At 41.0% G+C, this 22,474-nt stretch overlaps 3 protein-coding genes across 9 annotated transcripts; 2 read left to right on the forward strand and 1 right to left on the reverse strand.

Moving 5' to 3' along the window:
• Positions 1–699: 699 nt before the first annotated feature.
• Positions 700–5,379, reverse strand: LOC147331326 (cell division cycle-associated protein 7-like). Of its 3 annotated transcripts, none has more exons than XM_086293603.1 (9): positions 5,240–5,379; positions 4,600–4,699; positions 3,767–4,141; positions 3,528–3,623; positions 3,294–3,446; positions 2,808–2,951; positions 1,347–1,496; positions 1,000–1,136; positions 700–816 (listed from the first exon to the last, which is right to left on the reverse strand). In XM_086293603.1, the coding sequence occupies exons 1-9, from the start codon at positions 5,362–5,364 to the stop codon at positions 771–773; spliced, it is 1,326 nt and encodes a 441-aa protein (XP_086149729.1). In that variant the 5' UTR covers positions 5,365–5,379; the 3' UTR covers positions 700–770. The 3 variants fall into 3 exon arrangements, with proteins under 3 accessions (XP_086149729.1, XP_086149728.1, XP_086149727.1); XM_086293602.1 differs by lacking the exon at positions 5,240–5,379 and adding an exon at positions 4,839–5,140; XM_086293601.1 differs by lacking the exon at positions 5,240–5,379 and adding an exon at positions 4,839–4,894 and having other exon boundaries at positions 3,767–4,138.
• Positions 5,380–6,154: 775 nt separating this feature from the next.
• LOC147331327 (uncharacterized) lies at positions 6,155–8,545 on the forward strand. 2 transcript variants are annotated; one of them, XM_086293604.1, is made up of 4 exons: positions 6,155–6,282; positions 7,091–7,149; positions 7,273–7,727; positions 7,951–8,545. In XM_086293604.1, the coding sequence occupies exons 2-4, from the start codon at positions 7,134–7,136 to the stop codon at positions 7,984–7,986; spliced, it is 507 nt and encodes a 168-aa protein (XP_086149730.1). In that variant the 5' UTR covers positions 6,155–6,282; positions 7,091–7,133; the 3' UTR covers positions 7,987–8,545. The 2 variants fall into 2 exon arrangements, with proteins under 2 accessions (XP_086149730.1, XP_086149731.1); XM_086293605.1 differs by having other exon boundaries at positions 6,199–6,782.
• Positions 8,546–9,478: 933 nt separating this feature from the next.
• LOC147331328 (poly(rC)-binding protein 2) lies at positions 9,479–22,467 on the forward strand. Of its 4 annotated transcripts, none has more exons than XM_086293613.1 (13): positions 9,479–9,679; positions 10,840–10,961; positions 12,180–12,203; positions 12,297–12,329; positions 12,457–12,573; positions 12,673–12,804; positions 12,921–13,049; positions 13,301–13,375; positions 14,722–14,763; positions 15,869–15,968; positions 16,441–16,493; positions 17,618–17,787; positions 18,422–21,124. In XM_086293613.1, exons 2-13 carry the CDS (start codon positions 10,893–10,895, stop codon positions 18,870–18,872), a joined length of 1,395 nt encoding a protein of 464 aa, XP_086149739.1. In that variant the 5' UTR covers positions 9,479–9,679; positions 10,840–10,892; the 3' UTR covers positions 18,873–21,124. The 4 variants fall into 4 exon arrangements, with proteins under 4 accessions (XP_086149739.1, XP_086149736.1, XP_086149737.1 ...); XM_086293610.1 differs by lacking the exon at positions 18,422–21,124 and adding an exon at positions 21,133–22,467 and having other exon boundaries at positions 9,492–9,679; XM_086293611.1 differs by lacking the exon at positions 18,422–21,124 and adding an exon at positions 21,133–22,467 and having other exon boundaries at positions 9,493–9,679; positions 15,896–15,968.
• Positions 22,468–22,474: the final 7 nt, after the last annotated feature.

The raw sequence follows: 22,474 nt of genomic DNA on the forward strand, positions 1-22,474 counted from the left end.
ATAATGGTCATGTCATCAGAAAATTTTATAATGGTGTTATTGGTGTGAATTGAAGAACAGTCATGGTTAAGAGTATAAGAGGGGACTGAGGACACGGCCCTGTGGAACGCCTACATTCAGAATGCAGATGGAGGTGGTGTGCTCTCTGTGTTCTGGGGTCTGTTGCTCAGGAAGTCCAATATCCAGGTGCACAGTGAGTCACTGAGTCCTAAGTTGCTTAGCTTTTTTTAACCAGTTTGCAGGGTTGAACTGTACTGAAGGTGGAGCTGAAGTCCACAAACAGCATTCCCACATAAGTGTTACTACTGTCCAGATGTGAGGGGTTGTGTGAAGAGCTGTTATTATGGCATCCTCTGTTGACCTGTTTGCCTCGTATTATGGGTCGAGGTCTGCAGGAATAACAGCCTTAATGTGTGACATGCTAAGTTTCTCAAACCATTTGGCAATTGTGGACAGGGATATATTATAGATAGTCATTTAAGCAGCTCATCCTGTTCTTCTTGGGTACTGGAACGATGGCTGACTTAAAGCACGATGGTACTACAGACTGTAGTAGTGAGAGGTTGAAGATGGTGAAAACCTCTGCTAGTTGGTCTGCACATGCTTTAAGCACTCTAAGGTCCAGCTTGAGGCAAATTATTTTCCCTTTTTTGTCCAAATAAGTTGAAGAATGTAATGTCAAAAACGTTAAAATGCCAATCTTTATTTTCAGAGAAAGTAAAACATTGCACAATAAAACCTTTGAACACTGGCTCCCTCTAGTGTTAAAATTACATCTCTACATCATCCACCTCAGTCTTGAGTTTGTTGCGGAGGCTGTAAAGAGAGGTTTTAGGTTACTCATTAAGTTGTACTAGCAATAGGGGGAAAAGGCTTTGATAGGACTTAAGGCCATCATAAAATCCCTTGACTGAATGACTCAATGTGGCACTACTTTCCAAACCATCTGGGTAAAAAAGGAACACCATTTATATATAAAATACAGTCTTGCAAAGTCACCTGGTGAGGTAGGAGTGGACGTCAGAGAAGCCGTGATATTGAGCCAGGGGGAAGAGGATGCCGGTTGGGCAGCGGCCCTCACGCTGACGACAGAAGCTGCAGTTGCAAATGCCTCGACAGGGAGGGCATTTCCAGTCCTGGAGAGAAAATGAAGGTTTTAAAACCCGAATCTACGGATATGATGGGAGGTCAATGTTTCTACAGGTTTCATTTGTTATAATTTTATACATGACCCGTGTCCTAATATCTCTATACAAAACTTTAATAATTAAGTGTGTGTGTGTGTAAGATGAACAGTTTTTTTTTTGCTTTTGCACAGTTCAGTGTTGGGGTATCATCAGTCTGACCGGATCAAGCAGCGCTTTTTTGACATCCTCTCCATATCGGTTCCTCAGACACGGCCCGCAGAACTGACCCTGAATCCCACGGCAGTTCTCACTGCGACAGCACGTCTTTGTGTCAACAGTTTTCTGACGGCACTGATGACACGTGGAACCCTGAAAATATATAAAATACATAAAACTAATGATAAAAGGTAGCTTTTCAACATTCCCTAACCAGCCTCAACATTCTCCAAATTTTAGATTGTGTAAATGCATTTTTGATTAAACTGCTAATCTACATGTGGAGCTAGACTTGCTTTCTGATCATACGGATTTATTATGAACACCATTCAGCACAGCCAGGTTTCTGGCTCGAAAAAACCCTAAAAACACCAGTCTGAGCTCAGGACGGTGGTTTATCTTTATCGGTTGTCTCTCCGCTTCAGGTTCTGTGCACACTCAGATAAAAGGTTCATTTCACAGGTCACATGACTCTTCTTCACAAAACGATCCCTACGAGTGTTGCTTATTCCAGACACATTATCTGATGTGATACAATAGTGATTAAGATTCTTTAATGAACATAAATAATCTGCTCCCAACCCTGGTGATTTAACCAAGTACACTTTCATGGTACATAAAACTCTAAGCTTGAGATAGCTGACTAAGCCGTTAATCTTGCTTCATAGAACAACCCTCAGTTCTTGGGTGTTTATGCAGTCTGCAGTGTTATCATTATTAGGTGGAGAAGAAGGAAAAAAAGAAAATGAATAAAAGCATACCAAGCTAGGTTACCTAGCCACCAGGCTAAAGTCGATTTATCTGCCTCTGGTAAATCAACACCTTAGGTGAACCGTAACCTCAAACCCTTCTGTGTAACCTGCGCCATCACCTGCTGTGCACCTCTCTACAAATGTAACTACACGTCATGGAAACACAGCTGCACAGGCATAAACATGGGAACAGTGTTGGCTGCTTGTGCAGGCTTCGTTGTAGCCTCTACAGAGCAGAAGCCTAAATTCAGTTTAAAGGGAATGGCATGGTTTTGTCGCTCTGTCGCTCCTTTACCTTTTCAGTCAACACTTGACCTACAGAAAGCGTCATCTCTTTCAGGCTATGTACAAAAACACAGGCTGCATATAGAAAATACTTCACTTTACATAGCCAAAGATAAAGGCAAGCGCACCATCATGAATCCCACTTAAGAGCACCAAGCAGAAGGTGGAGGTCACAAATGTACACTCATAAAAAGGAGTTTAAATATGACTGTCAGATGTTCTCTTGACCGTAGGACACAGACAGGCTTGCCACAAAAGCCTAAAGAATAGGTTTATTACTATGTGAAGGCAATGTGTACAGAATTTAAAAAAAAAAAAAACCCCAAAAAGAGTGTTTATCTCAGAAGTCCTCATCCAACCATGTATCCTGATCGCCTGGAAACACTGAGTGCTAACGGGGTTTGAATAACAGCAGCAGTGAACTCACTGTGACACTGTTGTAGACTTTCTCGGTCATGTTGTCTGCGACCAACTCGAGATCATCTTCTGTGATTTCTTCTACCGGACGAATAACGTGAGGTTTGCTTCGATTACCTCGTGCGACGCCACGACGCCGTGGAGCTTGGCGTACCTGAAACAGATGATGAGAAGAATAATCCACTTAGCTTCAAGTTTTAAATGGATACTGACAAGAAACAGATTAGCGAATAGAGCAGAATAAAATGATGGCTTTCACTCACTGCCACACTCCTTATCACTCTGGTTCACTAAATGTTTGTATAGTGTTGGTTGAGGAAAGCATACGCACGGTTCAGAACACTAATGTTTATTAGATTTTCTTGACTGCCATCTATTTCAAAGCTAAACCAATAAATAAATCACATGTAAATATGTACATTACTGCACTATATTGAACAAATGCTCCAAAGGCCTTGTAGACTTTAACTGGCTGCTGATAAGTGACAGAACTGACCTCCAGTAGCTCCTCCTCCAAGCTGAGCTCCACTTCTGCCTCCTCAGCGGCCAAAGGATCCTCCGTTCCCGACATGGACCTTGTCAGCCTGCGAGATGCCCGCTCTGGGTTTCTCCTGGACTCTCCTCCAGTCGCAGCAGATCGCGGCGGATGCTGCAGGAGTGATACGATCCATAAGGAAATTCAAAAATTCAGAGATCTGCTGAAAATTCCTACATTTTCCACGACACTCACAGAGCTTCTGTCTTTTGCCTTCTGTTTTCCTGCTTGTTTCTTCAGCAGCCCTGCACCTCCTGGCATTTTCTGTAGGTCTGCCATCAGCTGAGCCAACTGTTAAAGATGAGCAACAGGAGTCACTGTAGAAGGTCAGCACTTGAAAGTATTATTGTACTATTCACTGAGACCAAATTTGTTTGTTTTCACATCAGTTTGTCACATTTTAAACTCGGTATGTGGTGCCGTGTCTGATTTACCATGGCTTTGTTGGCTTTAATGTTCTGCTCTCTCCTGGCCAGGAAAGTGTCAGACGCATCATCTGCTGAATCAGAACCATGGTCCTCAGTCGAAGCAGGCCGAGCTGCTGCTGCCTCGCCATCCTCGAATTTCACGTGTCTCTCCTCCTTTGTCCTATTGCGCTGTCCTGTCCTTTTCACTCCTTTCTTGTGTGTCGTCCTCTCCTCCGCCTCTGAATCCTCATCGTCGGTAGACTGCTGGGTAGAGGGAGCTGAGCGCAGAGCCACCCTCAGCCTGAAGGGCTTAACTGTAGAAGTAGCAGATGCTTTAGATGTAGTTTCCTCCTCCTTGGGGAAAATGTCAGGCTGAGCTTCATCTCCAAAACTGCAATTCTGCTGAATATCAACACAGAATAACAGATCTTTTTGCCAAATCCCTTTACAGAAGTAGTCTGTCTGAATGAATGCAGAGTAAAATTACTGGATTTGGTAACACTTTATCGTGAAACAACCAAAATACATGCCGATTCTAATTATTGCCAGAGAAAACCCACACATGATTACATCTTTAAGAATCATTACAAAAGAAAAAGAGAATACAGATTTATTAAATCATAAAAAGGAGGTTAGTATCAATTGATGCTCAGAAGAAGTGGTAAAAATCGTCTTCAAATAAAACACATTAGCTTGTAGAGTTGGTGCTTTTTTCTTTTTAAATGTAGTATATAAACAATTTAAGCCACCTCTCAGCCTAATGTGTCCCACATAAACAACCACTCCAAGTTAGTACTTGGCTTTCTGGTCACCCCAGTATATATGAAGCTTTAAAGGTCTAAAACCAAACAAAATCCTACCTCATCTTTGAGTTCAGTGTCGGAAAAGCCGTGAAATGTCACATCATTTTCAGAGTCCTCCAAAAAAACATCAGCAAGCTCCGCTGTTAGCGAATTCATCCTTAAAACCGTGCCCCAAAGACAGAAAAATCACCAAAATTAGCCTCAAAACCGGTGTAGGACACGTTTATCTGAACAAACAGGTAACCAAATGCTACTTTATTGGCCTCTCTGCCGCCTCTTGTGTGTGTGTGCCTAACCTGGACTGTGGATAGCACCCTGCTAGCCTGTGAGTTTTAGCTAGGCTCCCGCACACCTGCAAACACACCTTCAATTACTCGTTTTAATTGCCCGCTGATTTCAAAGCTGCCCGAAAATAAAATAGATTATTGTGATTTTGAGGGTTAAATTAGCACGAATTTGCTGACGTTATTATATGACCTTTTTTTTCTCTAAAATTAAGCTTTTTTCTTTATTGTATGTTAACAAAAACATGACGTTTGAGCCAGGAAAACTACAGTTTGAGGAAACCGACCCCAGAAACGAAGAGCTTCATCCCGCTTGCTGCTGTTTGTGATAACAAAATGGTAGCTAAAATTATTTTGATTTCACGTTCATGTGGTGAATAATGCAGTTAGACTAGATATTTTTCTTTTCCTACATTCTCCAAACTGCATTTTGTGGCTGATTAGCAGTGAAACACCAGTAAGACCTCCATGGAGGCCATGAAAGGTGTGGAAGGATGTTTATCTTCCTTAATCCTGAAGGACAATATCCAGCCATCATGCCCTGAAGCTCATCTCACTTGGATTGAGTAATGAATGATCAGCTGACTCGGTGGCCACCTCTGTGATAGCTTTATTTATGTACAGCATAACTTTAAAAAAAGGTACCATTTTACATTTACAGTTATGCTCAAATCTCTCCATCTGCAGGTGGCTTTAAATTATGAACCTGTACTCATCGTCAAGAGATCCTCCACGTACTGAAAAAACTGGATGTATGTAATATGTTTGAATATTTACTCAGGTATTCCAGTGACACAACCCAGGTCATACCAATGCGCAAAAGGCCTTTTGAAGTATCATAATTTGAAATATTACACTGATTATAGCAAATAACTAATCACATTATTTATGGATTAATTTAATGTAGCGTCAGTTTTATAGTTTATTTCTTACAATGTGCTTTAGCTAATTGTGAAACTTTTATGAATTGCACAGAGTCTGTGTTGATGTCATTGGAGACAACAAGCATAAAAAACTCAGTTCTTGGACATTAAAACTAAACTATGTAATTCAGTGCGGCCATCGTGTCTGCTGTAAACAGATTGTATTAACCCTTTTGAAATCTGTGTATTGTTGAACAATTTCCAAGTGCTGATCCATGATGTCATGGGTTTTATGTGTTGGCATGAGGGCATGAGTCACAGGTGAAAATAACTGTCAAGTCAGGCGTGTGTGTGTCACGACACACACCTTAACTCCTGACTCCACCCATTAAAAAAAGATCACTCAGATTGTTTTCTGTTTTAGCCATGTTCCCATGTGTGATGGGCCATTGCCATTGCGTAAACAAAATGCGCAGGGTCCCTCCCAAAGGGCGTGGCTTCCTGATGTGCTTCTTTAGCCTTCCGGGAGCTGGATGCGGAAGACAAACACGAAACTGCTCTTTCGGAATTCCTGAAACTTCACTGCAATCGAGGTAAGTTCCAAAGGTAAAACCTGTGAAATCTTTAGATTTTGATGCAGTTATTATAAGTGACACGTGTGGGACAAACAGCTAAAACTCACAATAACGACTGACTGAGTGTGCTGAACTTGCTGTGTGGAGAAACATGGAGAAAGTGTTGCGGATTTACAAGCTGTTGAGTAATTATGACTTCATGTTTTGTCAGATCATCTTCTGTAAGAGTATACATGTGGCATTTAAGCCTTTGTTGTGTGTTGTATTGAGGTTTATAGCAGCGATGAGCCTTGTTCTATACTGACAAGTGCTACAAAATGTAACAGTTTCCACGGTAAACACTTAAAAACAAACAGACGACAGATATTAAGACCTTCATAAAGGGAGGATCAATTGAAGGGGTTTACTTTGGTTTAGTTTTATTTAGGTGTTCGCATTAAATGGCTTACTTTGTGCATCCGTGTGTACACCAAACACAAATTGTGAAATGAGAAACCGTGACAGCTAGAGGTGATCAGGTGAGTAACTGCCTCTGGCTCTGATGTCTCTTTGTCAACAACCAACCAAAAAAAAAAAAAAAACCCACCAGATATTTCTCATTGTTGTTGAGGGTAAACACCGACTGCTTTCCCCTTTTGTTCTGTCTTTGTAAAGTGAATATCTGGTTTTGATCTGGAAAAATGAAGAAGCTGTTAAATGTTAACTGCTGTTTGTTTAATTTGGGTAGAATCACGAATTCAATCAAGATATACCGAGTGATATATTTAAGTGTTATTTTAATTTAATCCAATATTTTTAAACTGCATTTCCTTTGTCTTTCCTCCAGGATTTTTCTGTTAGGTCAGTGTGTGTATATATATATATAAACCATGTGGCCAAATCAAGGTAGGACATCAAACATGATTACCATTTAATTATGATGTTTTATGTGTGTCTATAATTGCTTAATAGCTTAGGAGTTTGAAGCATACAGTGTGTAAGATGGATGTGTGCTTTTACTTGTATCAGGTCCTCCTCCTCCAGTCGGCCCACCAAATCCTGCCTTTCCTCCTGGCTACAATCCTGCTTATCCTGCTGCCCCTCCTCCAGGAGCATTCCCCCAGCCTCCACCTCCATATTCTGCTGGCCAGTTCCCAGCTCCTATGAATCCAGCCATGGGACCATACGGTGCACCAGGGGCAATGCCTTATGGAGCTCCTGGACTTCACCCTTATCCTATGGCTCCAGGTGGATATCCAGTTGTTCCTCCTGCAGGTGTTCACCCAGGTCCATATCCACACTCCCCAAAAGGCGGCAAACACAAAGGTTGTCATCCTCATCATGGAGGGCTAAATCCCATGTCTGGAGCCTTAGCCGGGGGAGTTGCAGGAATGGGAATGGGGCTAGTTGGGCACAAAGCAAACAAAAAGATGCACAAGAAGATGAAAAAGGCACACAAACATAAGCACTACAAACATGGCAAGGTGAGACTGGGTTTAAATTTAGAATGTCAGAGTTTATGGTTTAATTTTTAAGTTTTGAGTGAAAAGAGCAAACAGTTGGTGGTGACTTTTAAAACCGTGTGTTTCTTTGTTCACTGTTGAAGATTGCTTAAGCAGATCAGGCATTTTTTATGATTTAAAATCTATATTTTAACTGTTTTAAAACGATTAACAGATGTATAATTTCCTGTTTCTGTCTTCACAGTCCTCCAGCAGCAGCAGCAGCAGCGACTCAGACTGAGGCGACTGGTTTGAAGCATGGCTTTCACAAAAAAAGCTGTGTAACAACAGCACAGCGCAACTATTAACTACTAACAGTTAACTGTCAATGCATTAAAGCAGTTCTTATAGCCTTTTGCAGATTTTTGCTGAGTCGCAGCAAATCTCACATGTTCAGTATAAATGTATGACACTAGAAATGCATACAGCAGCTCTTTTTTTTTTGTGTGTGTGTTACTGTCACAACTTTAATCGGCACTGGGATTCCACCTCATGTTGAATTTTACTTTGGTTTGTGGTTTTTAGGTGAAATGTTGCAATTTATCTACTGTTACTATTCTCTAATATTACAATGACAAACATGTAGATAACTGAAAAAGAGACTGCAGCACTGTGCAGATGATTTTCTTAATGTAATTAAGTTAAAAGGGATATAGAAAATATAGTTAATTAAAGGGTTTTTTTTTTTAATTTTATGATCACTACTGTGCATGGCTGCAGAAAAAACCTGTTGCTTGTTAATATCGTTCATTTTAAAGTTAAATAAATAAATTGTATTAATAAATGAAGTTACATAAAAAGTCTATGGTGTGTTTGACATTGCTCGGAAAGATCTAGATTTTTTTTTTTTTAAAGAAATTGTAATAAATGTTATGCTCACTAAGGAGACAGATTTAATAGAGAAGATACAAGAATTTAAATACCTGGTGTCAACCATCCAGAGTGAAGAAGAGAGTGTAGGGAGGGTGGAGACCAATCAGGGATGATTTGTCCCAGAAGGATAACAGCAAGGGCAAATAGAAAGGTTTCAAGGGTTTACTGCTATGATTTTTGGTAGAGAGGAGGCAGAGTTGAAGATGCTCTGAAGGTTTTCACTGGGATTTAACCAAAATGGGACAGGATTAGACGAGTGTATCAGAGGGACAGCTGAGTTTAAGCAGTTTGGAGAAAAAGTCAGAGAGGCAAGGCTGATATGGTGCAGAGGAGGAAGAGTGGATATATTGAATAAAGGATACTGAATATGGAGTTGCCATGCAGAGGGAAGATCACACAGAAGATTGATAGATGCAGTCAAGGAGGACATGCAGAGGAGGATGCTAGGGATAGAGAGAGGTGGAGGCAGATGATCTTCTGTAGCGACCCCTAAAGGGAGCAGCCGAAGAAGAGGAGAGTAAGGAATATTACGCCCTCTAGCGGCTCCTTAAAAAGTATTTTATTCAGCTATAAAATCTGAATATATTAGAAACTGCAAGAAATCTGAAAGATATCTTAAAACTTTTTCTGTTAATTTATATAAACAGATAAAACACGTAGACAGTCTGTTATTCCCATCAACTGGCTTTTCGTTTTCAAAACGAATTTAGCAGTGCACTGTATTGCATAACTCTTATTTATTTATTTTTTTAAATTATGTCCTTTCAAATAACCTGCCATGTTGTCGCAAACTGTCCCACATTTTATTGGGGCGTGCTTTACGAAAAAAATAGGTCACACTCGGGGAGGAGTCGGGGTTTGTGATGGGTGAAAGGGAAAAGTTCAGAGGTCACAATTTTGTTGTCTTTGTTTAAAGGAGTGGAGCTCGATCTCACATCACTCTTCCCTCTTCCCCGAGTCCTTTCTAAACTCTCCCCCGGGTTTCTACCCTCCCGAACCTCTCCCCTTCTACCCTTACAACCCCAACCCTCCCCCCGATCACCTATCAGCGCACGAGTCAGGTGAGTTTGATTTCGCTGTTTGCTCTTTTTATATTTGTTATTATGATCAGAAGTCGCGGAAAGAAATCGCGCCCAGCAGTTAGCCGCGATTCGCTCTGCGTGCTAACAGGCCGCGTGATGATGAGCACGCAGTCTCCGTGCTGACTGAGCTCAATAGCTTGGCTAGCCAAGGGGGAAGTTTTATTTTAATGTCTCCTTTATGGGCATGTTTTATCATCTTTATCGCCTACACTTGATTAAAACTGGACCAATCTACCTCGCTATGAAGACCACCGATAACTAGCCAGCTGTTTTGTAACGTTGACAAATTAAGCTAGCTAACTAGCTAGCTAAGTAACGCACGCATGCTCCATTCATTTTTCCAGCTCGACCACAATGCTAAGTGGCTAACAGGTTCACAACTAGTTTTTAATAGTTAAATGATTTGAGTTTAACTAAAACAACACGGCCAAAGTGTGCCACTAAATGTCTTGTTTTTTACACGGAAAATTGTTGTGTGCGTGTTTTATGAAATTTAGGTCCGGTTCGTGACGAGCGTGTCCGCATGTTTGTTGATAAACTTGCATAGCTAATGATTAAGGCATCGTTAGCGTATAAGCTATATGTGTTTTAGTTAACATCGAGGCCTTTCCAGCGCCTGTTTAGAGTCACATAAGCAGCATTCAGATAGTTGGAAGTAAATTCACCTACCCTGGAGAATCTAGTAAAAGTCCTTGGCCATATTTGTCTGATTCATCTTAGTACGCATCAGTATTCATAAGCATTAAGGTTAGCATATGCTATCTCCCAAATTTATTGTGGACTATTTTTTCGAATCCTCTAAAGTCACGAAGTGGAATTAGTCTTTTTTTAAATGTCACACAAACACAATATGTTTGGAACTGTTTTATCAGGCCGTATTCATTCAGCCAACAGATTCGTGAAATTTCAATTTCAAAATTTAATGTTGTGAGTTGGTATAATTAGTAAGATAATTGCTTAGTAAGATGGGTGAATGGGATCTACGGGCCTTCAACATTCAATAGCGAAATACTTGGTGTGCTTATTTACCAGCATCTTGGAACAGTATTTTAGATTATATTTGTCTCATTTAATGAATGGCGGCTCACTCTACACCATATTTCTAGTTTAATGTGTGCATATTTTTCTGTGTTCCTTAGATCCATCTCAGTGACCAAAGACCTCAGTTCTGTACTGACCTGCAGTTGCAGTCATGGACTCCGGTGTGATTGAAGGCGGGCTCAATGTCACCCTTACCATTAGGCTGCTCATGCATGGGAAGGTGAGGTCATCCATTGACAGCTTGTGTCTGCATTTGATAGTGTATGACGTTTTATTTATGAAAATTAAGCCTCCCCCTGAGATATACTGAAGGCAGGGACATTAGTAGGATGACTAGGGATATTGCCTCAGTGTTACAATCCTGCATACCAAAATAAGTGTTTTCACTTATGACTCAGCTTTAGTTTATACCTTTAAAATCTCCCGTTTAAGTGTTTGCTGAAATGATATTACACAAATATATTCATGGCATCACTGTCCAATGTATTAAAATCTAAAATCGGTAAACAGAATATGCTAATTTCACTAATCGATCTGGCTTTATGACAGTGCAAAAGCCACACGTGGCATCTCTTGGGTCCCAGAGTAGCCTGTTTGTTTGTTGTTGTTTTTTTTAAATTTATTTAGTTTTTAAATGGTGGTTTAAAATGTTGGTATGTCATGTCAACAAGGAAGACAAAAAGATTTTCCAAAAACTTTATGCTACCACATTTGTGTGTGTTTGCATTGGTATTTGGCTTGGCAAAGCGAAGGATTATGGATATGCCTATGCAGACATGCTTGCTTGCAGTCCTTGAAAAACCAGCAGCATGTAGCGGGATGGTTGTGATGATATGCGTAGGTTGAACGTGTTATGTTCTGACTTGGGTCTTCTCCTGCAGGCTGAAAAAACCCAACGACAGCAGACACAAGAATAGCCCGCAGGCCGGTTGTTCCAAATATTTTTAACATTGCCACCTGGTGACAGTAAACGCCTACAACATGTAGATGATGGTCTGCAAAGCTGCGCCTATGCTCTGCATGGGGCCAACTCGCAGTCGGCTCCTTAACTTGTAGCATCTTACCGCAGCCTGGAGAAGTGTAAGAAACCCACAGATGCTGTGTGCTAGTTTGCCTCCTGGATCTCATTTGTTGAGTATGTGGAGACAGACCGGACATACAAATGTGGATGTTCATGATGGATCAGGCCAAATGTTCTAAAGACGATTAGATGAAGGAGTTTTAATGATCAGCAGGAGATTAATGAAAAATCCATCGTTATTTAATGACTGTGACAACTGAGGATTTAATAAAGGAATGAAAGTAATAACTTTTTGTGTCTCTAAATTTATTTATTTTTAATTCCCTATAAGCTAAGCAGACCGTGTCTTGGGAGCTTTGAAACTCTGGTAATAAAAGGCAAATTCAAGCTAATAACATGTGATCTTTCCTTTTTTAGGAAGTTGGAAGCATTATTGGGAAGGTAAGATGCTGTTTAAATGAACAATTTTCATTTTCAGTCATCGAAGATCTGTTTTTAAGTTATACTAAATTTGTCTTTATTGTCTCCAAATAGAAAGGTGAATCTGTGAAGAAGATGAGAGAAGAGGTGAGGTGTTTTACACACAGCTTCTTTTTTTGTATATAGTAGCAAACAGTAATATGTAAAGTTATACTTACTAACAGGCTACAAAAGGCTCCAGATCACTCATTTTATTCTTTACTTTTCTTTGTAGAGCGGAGCTCGCATCAACATCTCAGAGGGCAATTGTCCTGAGAGGATCATTACATTGGCAGGTCCAACCACTGCCATATTTAAAGCATTCTCCATGATCATTGAAAAGTTGGAAGAGGTAGATTCCATTTTTTCCTGACCTCAGAGAGGAAGAAAGCGACGACTAGTCCAGTCAGAATGTGAATGAACCCAAATGTTTTGTTTTTTTGTTGATCAGGATATCAGCAGCTCGATGACAAACAGCACAGCTACCAGCAAGCCCCCGGTCACCCTACGCATTGTGGTGCCTGCCAGCCAGTGTGGTTCGCTTATTGGAAAAGGTGGATGCAAGATCAAGGAAATTCGAGAGGTGTGCACTACAAAAACTGTGTTCTCTTCAACCTCAGCCAACTGTCACCTTTCTGCTTTAGGTTATAAGGCAACACTTGTCTCTGCATCTCACTTTCTTTCATTTGTGTATTTCAGTCAACCGGTGCTCAGGTACAAGTGGCTGGAGACATGCTCCCCAACTCCACGGAGCGTGCCATCACCATTGCTGGCACTCCCCAGTCGATAATTGAGTGCGTCAAGCAGATCTGTGTGGTCATGCTTGAGGTAAGCAGTGAAGCAGATGAAGTGGCTGTTCGTCGTCGTTTCAGATATATGATCTCTCGGCTTTTCAGCAGCTGTTTATTAGGCTCGGACAAGAGTTTATGGTTTGAGCTGATATTATTGTATATATAAAAACACAGATACTGTTACACTGCAGCTGTGTTTAATCTGTATTAATGATTATATAAACAGATGTAAAACATTATGATAAAATGGATATCAGTGTATTAACAGATCCTTTGTCTTTTGTACAGTCTCCCCCTAAGGGGGTCACTATCCCCTACAGACCCAAGCCTTCAGGATCACCTGTCATCTTTGCAGGCGGACAGGTACATGCGATACTTTGGAGGGAATCAGTAGATGCCAGAGTTTGGGTTTTTTGTGTGTGTGTGAGATATTTGACTATGGATTTTGTTACATACTTGGAAAACCTGATTTGTGATGAAAAGATACTTAAGTCAGAAGAAGATGAAAGGGGAAAGATCATGAAAGCAGGTAAAAGAGCAGCTCGGATGGATTTAGGTTAGACAACGGTATCTGCTAATTTTAATTTTTTTTTTCTTTCTTTTTTTTTTTTTTAAAGCCATACACAGCAGACCTAGAATAAAAGATTTTTGTTTCAGAGCCTTGAATTTCCTCCCATTTCCATGGAGCTTTTCATTGTTTTGAGCATCAGGTTTCAGAAGTGAGGTGGTCTATTTCCTACTAATGTTGGTCTGAACCAAAATGCTTTCTGGTGCTTGTTGGCCTAACATTAAAGCTCTTTTTATCCTTCTAAACACCTTTTTTTTTTTTTTTTTTTTTTTTTTTTTTTTTTTTACATTTCTTTTGATAAAAAAAATCTCTCCTTTGATTTTCTGTAATTCTCCTGTAACGCCTCTAAATATTTCCTTTTTTCCTAGAAATGTGGAGACTTTGGACAAGGAATCTATTTTGATCACTTTGATACTTATTTTAATATTATCCCTTTGGCTTTCCCTGACTTAATGCAAGCAATCTTATAGCTTGGTTTTTAGGTCTTGTTTGATGATAAAAATCTTGAAACAGAACACATTAAATCTTCTAGGTTTACTTATCGACCTGTTAGATTTGCAAAGCCTCCTTTTTTGAATTCTTCTTCTTTCTGTTTTTTCCTAATATTTATTCTGTACTCATTCCCAAAACCTGCTGGCTGAGTAGTACTGGGTCATAATTGTCCTACCATAACATGTAACATGCCTAACCAACACACTGATTCATGCGTGTTGTTAGTAACTGCGACTTTATGATGGGGAAGAGATATTGATGAGCTAATTAACCTTCCTGTCGTCAAAGTGTGACTGCAGTAGTTATATTTAGCTCCATCTCTAGATGGATATCTGGAAATGAATGTTCATGATTTGTTTCACATTCAGTTGTGAGCAGGAACAGTCTGTGTGGACTGAAAAAGGAGGATTGCATTTAGCAGAAGGCCCAGAAAATTGGCTCTTTCCCACAGCAGACTCTGTGACAAGTTCCCAGATTGGGTTTGGTGACGCTAGACGATGAAAGGTTCTGTTGGCTTTTCAGGCCGCAAACGAGGCTTTGATGTGTTTTGAGAGAGATTTGCTTACCAAGAGTGTTGTTGCTGGAGAAATGAGCTGCCCAACAAAATCAGATGTGAGGCCTATGAAAGCTTTGTTTTCATTTGTTTCAGGCATATGCCGTACAAGGACAGCACGCAATTCCACAGCCAGATGTAAGTGCAGTAGATATTTTTATATGACCCCCCCCACACCCATAATTACAATATGTACAGCTGCCCACCCGCCCCCACCACATTTTACAGCCTGTAATTGTAGCTGAACCTGCCCCTGTTTTTTATTTTACCTTACGCTGACATACTATTGTTAGTGTTATTCTATGTAGTTCATACATTCACTGGTGATAGTTGTTCTTTAGACAGACGTTTGTTTGTTGGTCCAGACTCTCCACTGTTGCATGAATTGTAAACTGTTCCTGCTGCTCACTTTTCTGTCTTTTCCCTTTTGTGCTGTCTTGTTTCACATGTCTGCTTCATTAATCTGTCCTAGATAAACGTACTGTTCTCTCCTTTCTCCCCCTTCATAATTACTTTCTACAATGGCCACTTGTCGCTTGATTCAATTAATCTTTCTCTCTCTTTTTTAATGAGTTCCATCAGGAGCATTGGATGTGATAGACTGTGTATAATTAGTCATACCTGCCACTGACTATTGGCATCAGCGCAGGGAGGTACCAGCCAGAGACAAAATAAAGACTTGTAACACTTATACAGTTTAATTATGCTTAATGATGATGATTATTATTATTATTATTATTATTATTATTATTACATAATGAGTTAGTCATTGCTCACTCTGGCAGTTTTGGCTCATACGCACATAATCGCTTCCTTAGAAGTTCCTGTGCTGCTGGTACAGAGTCATGCTAAGATGTTCAGGTGTGTACTGTTGCTGGTTAGGAAATCACCTGCATATTGGGAACTTCGTCCCTTGTGTAGTGTGACTTTGTCCTGACCCTGAAGACTGCGAGAAAGCTTTACCAAGACATGCAGCCTGCTCCTTGGAGGAATACCTATGCGGTACCTTACATAGACAAGCCATAATTCACATTGTCAGACACCAGTGAGCTATGTAGTAAACCTATGAAGGATTAGAGGTCCTCACATCACAAAATTAAGTGATTTGTGTGAAATCTCCTTGTAATCTTTGTGTATCTGTCTTTACTGATTGTGATTCTCGTTCTGTTTTTTTCCCCCCCTCCTCTTCCTGTGTTTTCCATTTCCTCCGTCTCTCTCCCTGCCTTCTCTCTCACTCTCACAGTCTTCCTCTGCTGCTATCTCTCCACAGCTCACCAAGCTTCACCAGCTGGCTATGCAGCAGAGCCCGTTCCCCATTGCACCGAGCAACCAGGGATTCACTGGTATGCAGCGCCGCAACGCCCACGGGCTTTGAATGCAACATTTTAACTGCTCAGTCTTTAAAATTCCCAGGTTTACAGATCAAACACAGAACGTGACAAAACGCACGTTCACACATCCTGTACTGCTAAACTAGATGTAATGACAGCTGCTGGTGGTTGTGATGACACACTGAGGGCATTTCTCACATGTTTACAGAAAAGCAGCTGACGTGTGGAAAGCCCCGTGTGGTCTTTTGTTATTTTCTAATCAAACATCTTAATTTTTTGCCTTTTAACAAATCGTTTCGATCTTGAGTCAGTGTGAGTTGACTGTGTCAGTAACGTAGTATAATTAGCTAATGAGTTCATTTCAAATTGATTTTGGTGACTTAAAAATGATCATAATTACAATTTTACCTGCTTTATGCTTCATGTATCTTAAGGACCTTCTCTTTATGGTTCGTTTAAAGCACTTTCATGTTTTCTTTGTCAGGGATGGATGCTTCTGCTCAAACCAGTTCCCATGAGATGACCATTCCAAATGATGTAAGTCCTTCAGGAAGTGAATTTCATCCCAAACACTATTAAAAATAACACTGCATGTTGGTCAGTGGAAGCATCATTGGTTGTGTCTGAAGACTAGAAAGACTTTTTCACACATTATCTTTAAATCTTTATTATTTTTTTCATTTCTCAAATGCAGCAACCCGCAGTAAATGGTCCTGCTCAGGCTCATTTTTACTGTTGTTAGGGCTGATGGAGTTGCCTGGGTAGTTCGGGCAGGGTTTGCATATGACACCCACTTGCTGTGGGTTAGAAATCTACATTTCATGTTAGATGTACCCGAAACCTCCTGACCACCTGGACACAAAGTTTAAGAATTAGGACTTTTAGTCATGTGAACAAGGAGAATATCACAGGACTCTATGCTTTCCTGTGAAAACACCCTTACAGCTTCCATGGGAATTAAGAGGCTGAGGAGCAGCCAGTAGCTGATAATCAAAGTGTCAAGCATGAGTCTACCATGAACTCGTGTGAATACCGAAGTATTCTAGAGTCAAATGTTGAGGCCGTCTGTCTGACGGATAAAGCTTGGCCAAATGTGCTTCGTACAAGCACGGCAGTAAATCTACAACAAGAATGGCTGAAAAAGAAAAGAATTGGTGTGCAGTGGCTCAGAGTTTAGATGTCAATCTGTTGTGGCAGCACCTTAAGAAACTTAGGAATTGCCATAAACTTTGATTAACTGAAGCCACGTTGTAAAAAAGAGCAGGCCAAAAGGCACAGATGAAGTCATAAAGAGAGCGACTGCTTCCAGGTTACTGCTGCTAAAAGTGGTTCAGTGAGCTACTGAGTCATCGGTTGTACTGGGTCCCCCCCCCCCCAAAAACAGGACTGCAAAGAGTACTTTGAAAACTATTTTCACATGACTCTGTATCTTTTGCTACCCCTGCATTGATTTAAATCATGCATTTATTACAGATTTAAATCCCACAGAATTTTAGTGGGGCCCAGTGCTTCATCTGTGGAGGATTTTTCTTCTTGTTAGTCATGCTGTTTAAGAGTGAGCAGGCCCTGCTTAGACGCACATACGCATAATCGCAGCGATCAGTCATCTGTATCTCTCTCTCGCTCTCTCTCTTTTTTTTTTTTTTTTTTTCCTCCACTAGCTTATTGGGTGCATCATTGGCCGCCAGGGAGCCAAGATCAACGAGATCAGGCAAATGTCAGGTGCCCAGATCAAGATTGCAAATCCAGTGGATGGATCGACCGACCGCCAGGTTACCATCACAGGCTCGCCTGCCAGCATTAGTCTGGCGGAGTACCTCATCAACGCCAGGTGAGATAATAAAGAAAAGAACTTTAACTCTAGATGGGTAATTGATTCAGTCATGGGGTTAGTTTCAGCTTAAGTCGACTTATTTGTCTGCACCGGGGTGGTTTACTTGAAATTGCAGGGGCTAGATGTAAAAGTCGGGTCACGTGGGCGTGCCTGAAAGATTATTTTCTGTTTAAATGTAATCTTTCAGCACGTTTCACTCCACTAATGCCGCACAGCTGCAGTAATTACTGAAAAGCTTTATTTACTTTGTCACACAGATAGCTCGACTGCATCCACCCTTACTCTTTGGATTTATGTGCAGATGATTGATTGTAGCGATTACTGGCTTTTCTTTTAACTCCTAACCATCACTGTGGTGTTTGCTAGCTCTCTGTCAGTCTGCACTTGTGTCGGTTTCTTTTTTCTGTCCTCCCACACTGATCCATCACTAGATATGTTATTTATTTTTCCTTGCTGATTTGTAACTGATGCTTTCTGTCTCGTGTTTTGGTCACATCCCTGAGTGATTTTCCCCCTACACCCTACCCCCATCCCTCCTCCTGCCCCTATCCCCCCCACCCATTGCTCACCAGCCTGCCCTGTGACCCATCCCGACTGTGTTGTCCCTCTCTCCTTGTCTCTCTTTCTACAGTGTAGAGTCCTCTAAACCTCCTCCCTCCTCCTCCTTGAACCCTGAACAGACCAGCCTGTGCCCTCCCTCCACCTCTACTACTACTACTACTACCACCACTACTACTACTACCACCACCACCTCCTCTGCTGCTACCTCCTCCTTCTCTTCTTCCTCCTCCTCCTCTTCCTCCTGTGTGGTGCCCCCCACAGCCTCCATTCCTCTGTCCTTGTTGGCTCCAGGGCCGCCTCCTCCCTCCTCCTCTTCCTCCTCCTCTACCTCCTCCACCGATTCCCTGCTCCCCAGCTCTCCTGCCTGTGTGTCGAGTCTCCTCAGTCTCAAGCCCCTCCCTCTCCTGGCCCTCCATGTTGTCAGCGGGGCCAGTAACCCTGCACACCCAATTCCCACTGAGCCCAAAATTGCCTCAGAGCTGGGCTCCAAGTCTAAAAGGCGAAGGCTCTCCCCTTACTAACCGAGGAAACATAAGTCATCTACTACTGAAGTACCGACAATGCTCCTTATTGTCCGTACCTGCACTTGCTTTTGTATCTGGCTGTGCCATGCCACGCTTACTACCGAACAGCCCATTGTTACAAAGCCAGAAAGATGGTCGACGACGCCATATTTCTAAGATAGATAATCTGTAGCTTGACTTCACTCGTCTGCTAAAGAAATGACATGTTGAGTGCATTATATTTTTGAACAACTTTGAACTTAGCATGGACAGGGAATTATTTCACTGATTAACTGAAGCATTTCTCTCTTTGTGTAAGCTCTGCTCAGGTAGCGGCTCTCTTTAAGATGTCACATTGTATTTATGAGAAGTTTTCTTGTAGTGAATTTTAAGTGACTGTTGTTAGCTGTTGTAATGGATTGCATCTTGATGACTTTATTATTATTATTATTATTTTTGCTTATGTAAGAAATTAATTCAAAGTACCCTCAGGTATCAAAGCCACCAAATCATCCTTTTGTCATGTTGGTACAAATACAAAAACGTCCATCTGCTTTAGCTTAAAGCAGCTGATTTAGCAAATCATGAAAGGAATAATTTGATCTTTTAGGGAATATCTGGTCACCTTCTTGCAAAGAGTTGGATGAGAAGACCTAGCCCTCTCATTAATCTTGTATGAAGCACACTCTGTAGCCAAGAGTTCCTTAGACTATTTTATCTCATGGTAGAAATGACAAGCCCGACTCTACATAAATGAACAGCCTAGTTCATTAGCTGGTTTTTAAGAAAGGAAATTCACCAATATGTAAATATTAGTTCCATAGCTGTGATATTTGCAGACGATATTGTGATCTGTAGGCAGATTCGGTGGAGGTGTGAACTGTGCAGAAGAGGAATGAAAGTCGGTAAAAGCAAGACGGACATGTAGTGAAGGTAGATGAGTTTAAATACCCGGGGTCATCCATCCAAAGCAACAGACGAGGGAGGTGAAGAAGAGAGTGCAGGCGGGGTGGAGATGAGTGATGAAAGAATAGCAGCAAGCGTGAAAGAGAAGGGTTAGAAGGCGGTAGTGAGGCCTGCTGCGATGTATGGTTTGGAGATGTTGAAGATGGAGCTGCCATAAAAGAGGGAGACTACAACGAGGATTCATGGATGTAGTGAAGGATGACATGCAGAGGCTCGGTGAGGATCCCAGGGATAGGGTAAGATGGAGGCAGATGATCGATTGCATCCGAAAGAAGACTTCAGCTTCATAACGTGAAGTGTCACTGCTTTCCTTTGTCACACAGAGCTGTAAACGAGTAGCTTCGGGTTTTAGAACAATAAGGCATTAGGCAGGCTTTGATCTCGTCGGCTAGTCTGCAGACTCGGTCTTCAGGGGCAGCCGCAAATTATTCAGGGCTTCCGCTGTAGCCACATGGGCCAGATAGCAGATAACAGTTATCCGGTTCAGCATTTCCAGTTCTGTGTGCCTGTAATTGTTTACAAGTGCAGATGCATTTTCGACTCCAGGCCTCGAGGGCCGGTGTCCCTGCAGGTTTTAGATGTGTCCTTGATCCATCACAGCTGATTTAAATGGCTAAATTTCCTCCTCAATATTTCTTGAAGTTCTCCAAATGCCTGGTAATGAACTAATCATTTGACTCAGGGTGTTATCTAAAACCTGCAGGACTCCAGCTGTTAAGGCCTGGAGTTGACCTGACGTTGAATTGGCTGTTTACATTACATTTAGGGAAAAGCAGTCCTCCTCTTTCTCTTCATAGAGACTATTTGCATGCATCCACAGCCTGTGCAGAGTTTGTTTGGCTTGTGAAACTTGGGTTATGAGGGCATCTGAGTTTTCAGATAGCGCCCTTCATATATTCTTCACTGTGATGTGGTGGTTGCAGAGAGTCGGGCTTGCGGTTTCCTCTCGGTTGCAGTTTTTGTGCTGTGCAGAGTTTCATTTAACCTAGAAGGGCTGTATCAAGTGGCACCAGAGTGAATCATCTCATCCAACTCTTGACCAGTTCTTTAATGCGGCTCCATTTGCAAACCAGTAAGTTTGATCAGCTGTTGGTTAAGAGACCCTCTCACTGGCAGCAGGAGCTCAAACTGAACATCTAATTTTTGTTTTTCTACGTATAATCATAATTTTCCTGCTAAATGAATCCAGATGATTTTATCATAGTAATATATATAAATGTACATAATGATATTGTTGTTTATCTTGTCTGTCTGATTGCATGCCTTACTCTCTCCCTCCCTGCTCTCTGGGTGTCTCTGTCTGTTTCTCCAGGCTTTCCTCTGAGGCCACTGGACTGGCAGCCAACTGATAAGACACTGCATCTGCACTAAATCTCACTTTTATATCATCGGCTATGATTAAGCAGTCAATGCAACTATCCAAGTTAAGAGTTTATATATTATACTGCCTCTTCCTCATTTAAAAAAAAAAAAAAAAACAAAAGCAAAAAAAATTATGTCAACCGCCACTGATTTGATCCACTGAGTTCATTATTTATTTTCTTTGTTTTGGTTTTAGTCATACAAAGCAAATGATTAGGTTTTAAATTCCCTTTTTGGAGTCCAGTCAGAGGTTTTAATGATTTGTTGTTTAGGCATTTTTCTTTTCTTGATGGATATCTCGCTCTTTCCATTTCTTTCTTTGCCATCAGAGACATGAGTTGGAAAAACTCTGAATAGACATAGATTTAGTTCTGTACAGTCAGCTTTTTTTTTTTTTTTTCTTTAAAAAGGAAAAGACAAAAAAGGAAAAATAAAAAAGTATCAAAAATAAGAATAGAGTGACTGTTTTATTCTGTGTTTATATACGCCCCACTCCTTTTTTTTAAAATTGTTTTTCTCCTCCCCTCTCTGAGATCCACCTGTCAGTTTGTCCATTTAATACCTGTACTTACTTGCTTCAGATATACACAGCATTCTCCCCCTTTGTCACTGTTTCAATTGAAGTGCTTGTAACATGGATTGCACTTGTGTCACTGACGAGAACACGTAGCTGTACATGCACCGTCACAAATTATATTTGGTTATTTAGTAAATGTTCTAACACTCAGATGAATTTATCCAGATAATTTAAAGTGTGTATGACTCCGCATGTCACGTTTCTTCCCTTTTACATGTCATTCCTAAACCTTCCCGCTCCTGTCCTGAGATCATGTGTTGATATTTTGCTGGGATGGGAGGTTTTGTTTTGTTTTTTGGGGATTTGGGGTCGGCTTTAGGGATTGGAAGCAGAGGGTTCTCCTCGCTTTTTTTGTAAAGACTGATTATATACTAAAAGTTGGAATATTTGTTTTAAATGGAGGAAATATTTTTTTTTCTTAACTACCAAAGTAGGGTGGTGGGAGGGGGGGGGGGTGAACTCCTGGATACTGATCTGTTAAATGTAATGAGGCTAAGAAGTGAAATCACTGATGCTCTGGAAGTAGAAAAGGTTGTGCGTTAACACTAGTTTCCTGCTCTTTGCTCTGCTCAAGAATTTATTTTTTATTTGCAGGAAAGGAAAAACTTTTGTGCACGTTTATTTCTTTTCCTTTGAGACTGTAGATCTGGGTGCCACGTTGTTTAAAAAGAATACAGAAATAAAGATGTGAAATGCTTAAACCACAAACCCTCTC

Source organism: Aulonocara sp. 'chitande type north' Nkhata Bay, linkage group LG5, assembly GCF_057382095.1.
Source record: "Aulonocara sp. 'chitande type north' Nkhata Bay isolate Kocher_YH1m ecotype deep benthic linkage group LG5, A_spYH_male_GT1.1, whole genome shotgun sequence".
NCBI classification, from domain to species: domain Eukaryota; kingdom Metazoa; phylum Chordata; class Actinopteri; order Cichliformes; family Cichlidae; genus Aulonocara; species Aulonocara sp. 'chitande type north' Nkhata Bay.

Coding starts and splice junctions, on each gene's coding strand:
- LOC147331327 (XM_086293604.1), top strand. Junction 7,728..7,950: donor AGCACTACAAACATGGCAAG/GTGAGACTGGGT, acceptor CTGTCTTCACAG/TCCTCCAGCAGCAGCAGCAG.
- LOC147331328 (XM_086293613.1), top strand. CDS start 10,893: ATGGACTCCGGTGTGATTGAAGGCGGGCTCAATGTCACCCTTACCATT. Junction 12,574..12,672: donor TCATTGAAAAGTTGGAAGAG/GTAGATTCCATT, acceptor TTTGTTGATCAG/GATATCAGCAGCTCGATGAC. Junction 13,376..14,721: donor TCATCTTTGCAGGCGGACAG/GTACATGCGATA, acceptor CATTTGTTTCAG/GCATATGCCGTACAAGGACA.
- LOC147331326 (XM_086293603.1), bottom strand. CDS start 5,364: ATGATGGCTGGATATTGTCCTTCAGGATTAAGGAAGATAAACATCCTT. Junction 3,624..3,766: donor TTAAAGCCAACAAAGCCATG/GTAAATCAGACA, acceptor CATCTTTAACAG/TTGGCTCAGCTGATGGCAGA. Junction 2,952..3,293: donor TGGAGGAGGAGCTACTGGAG/GTCAGTTCTGTC, acceptor CATCTGTTTCAG/GTACGCCAAGCTCCACGGCG.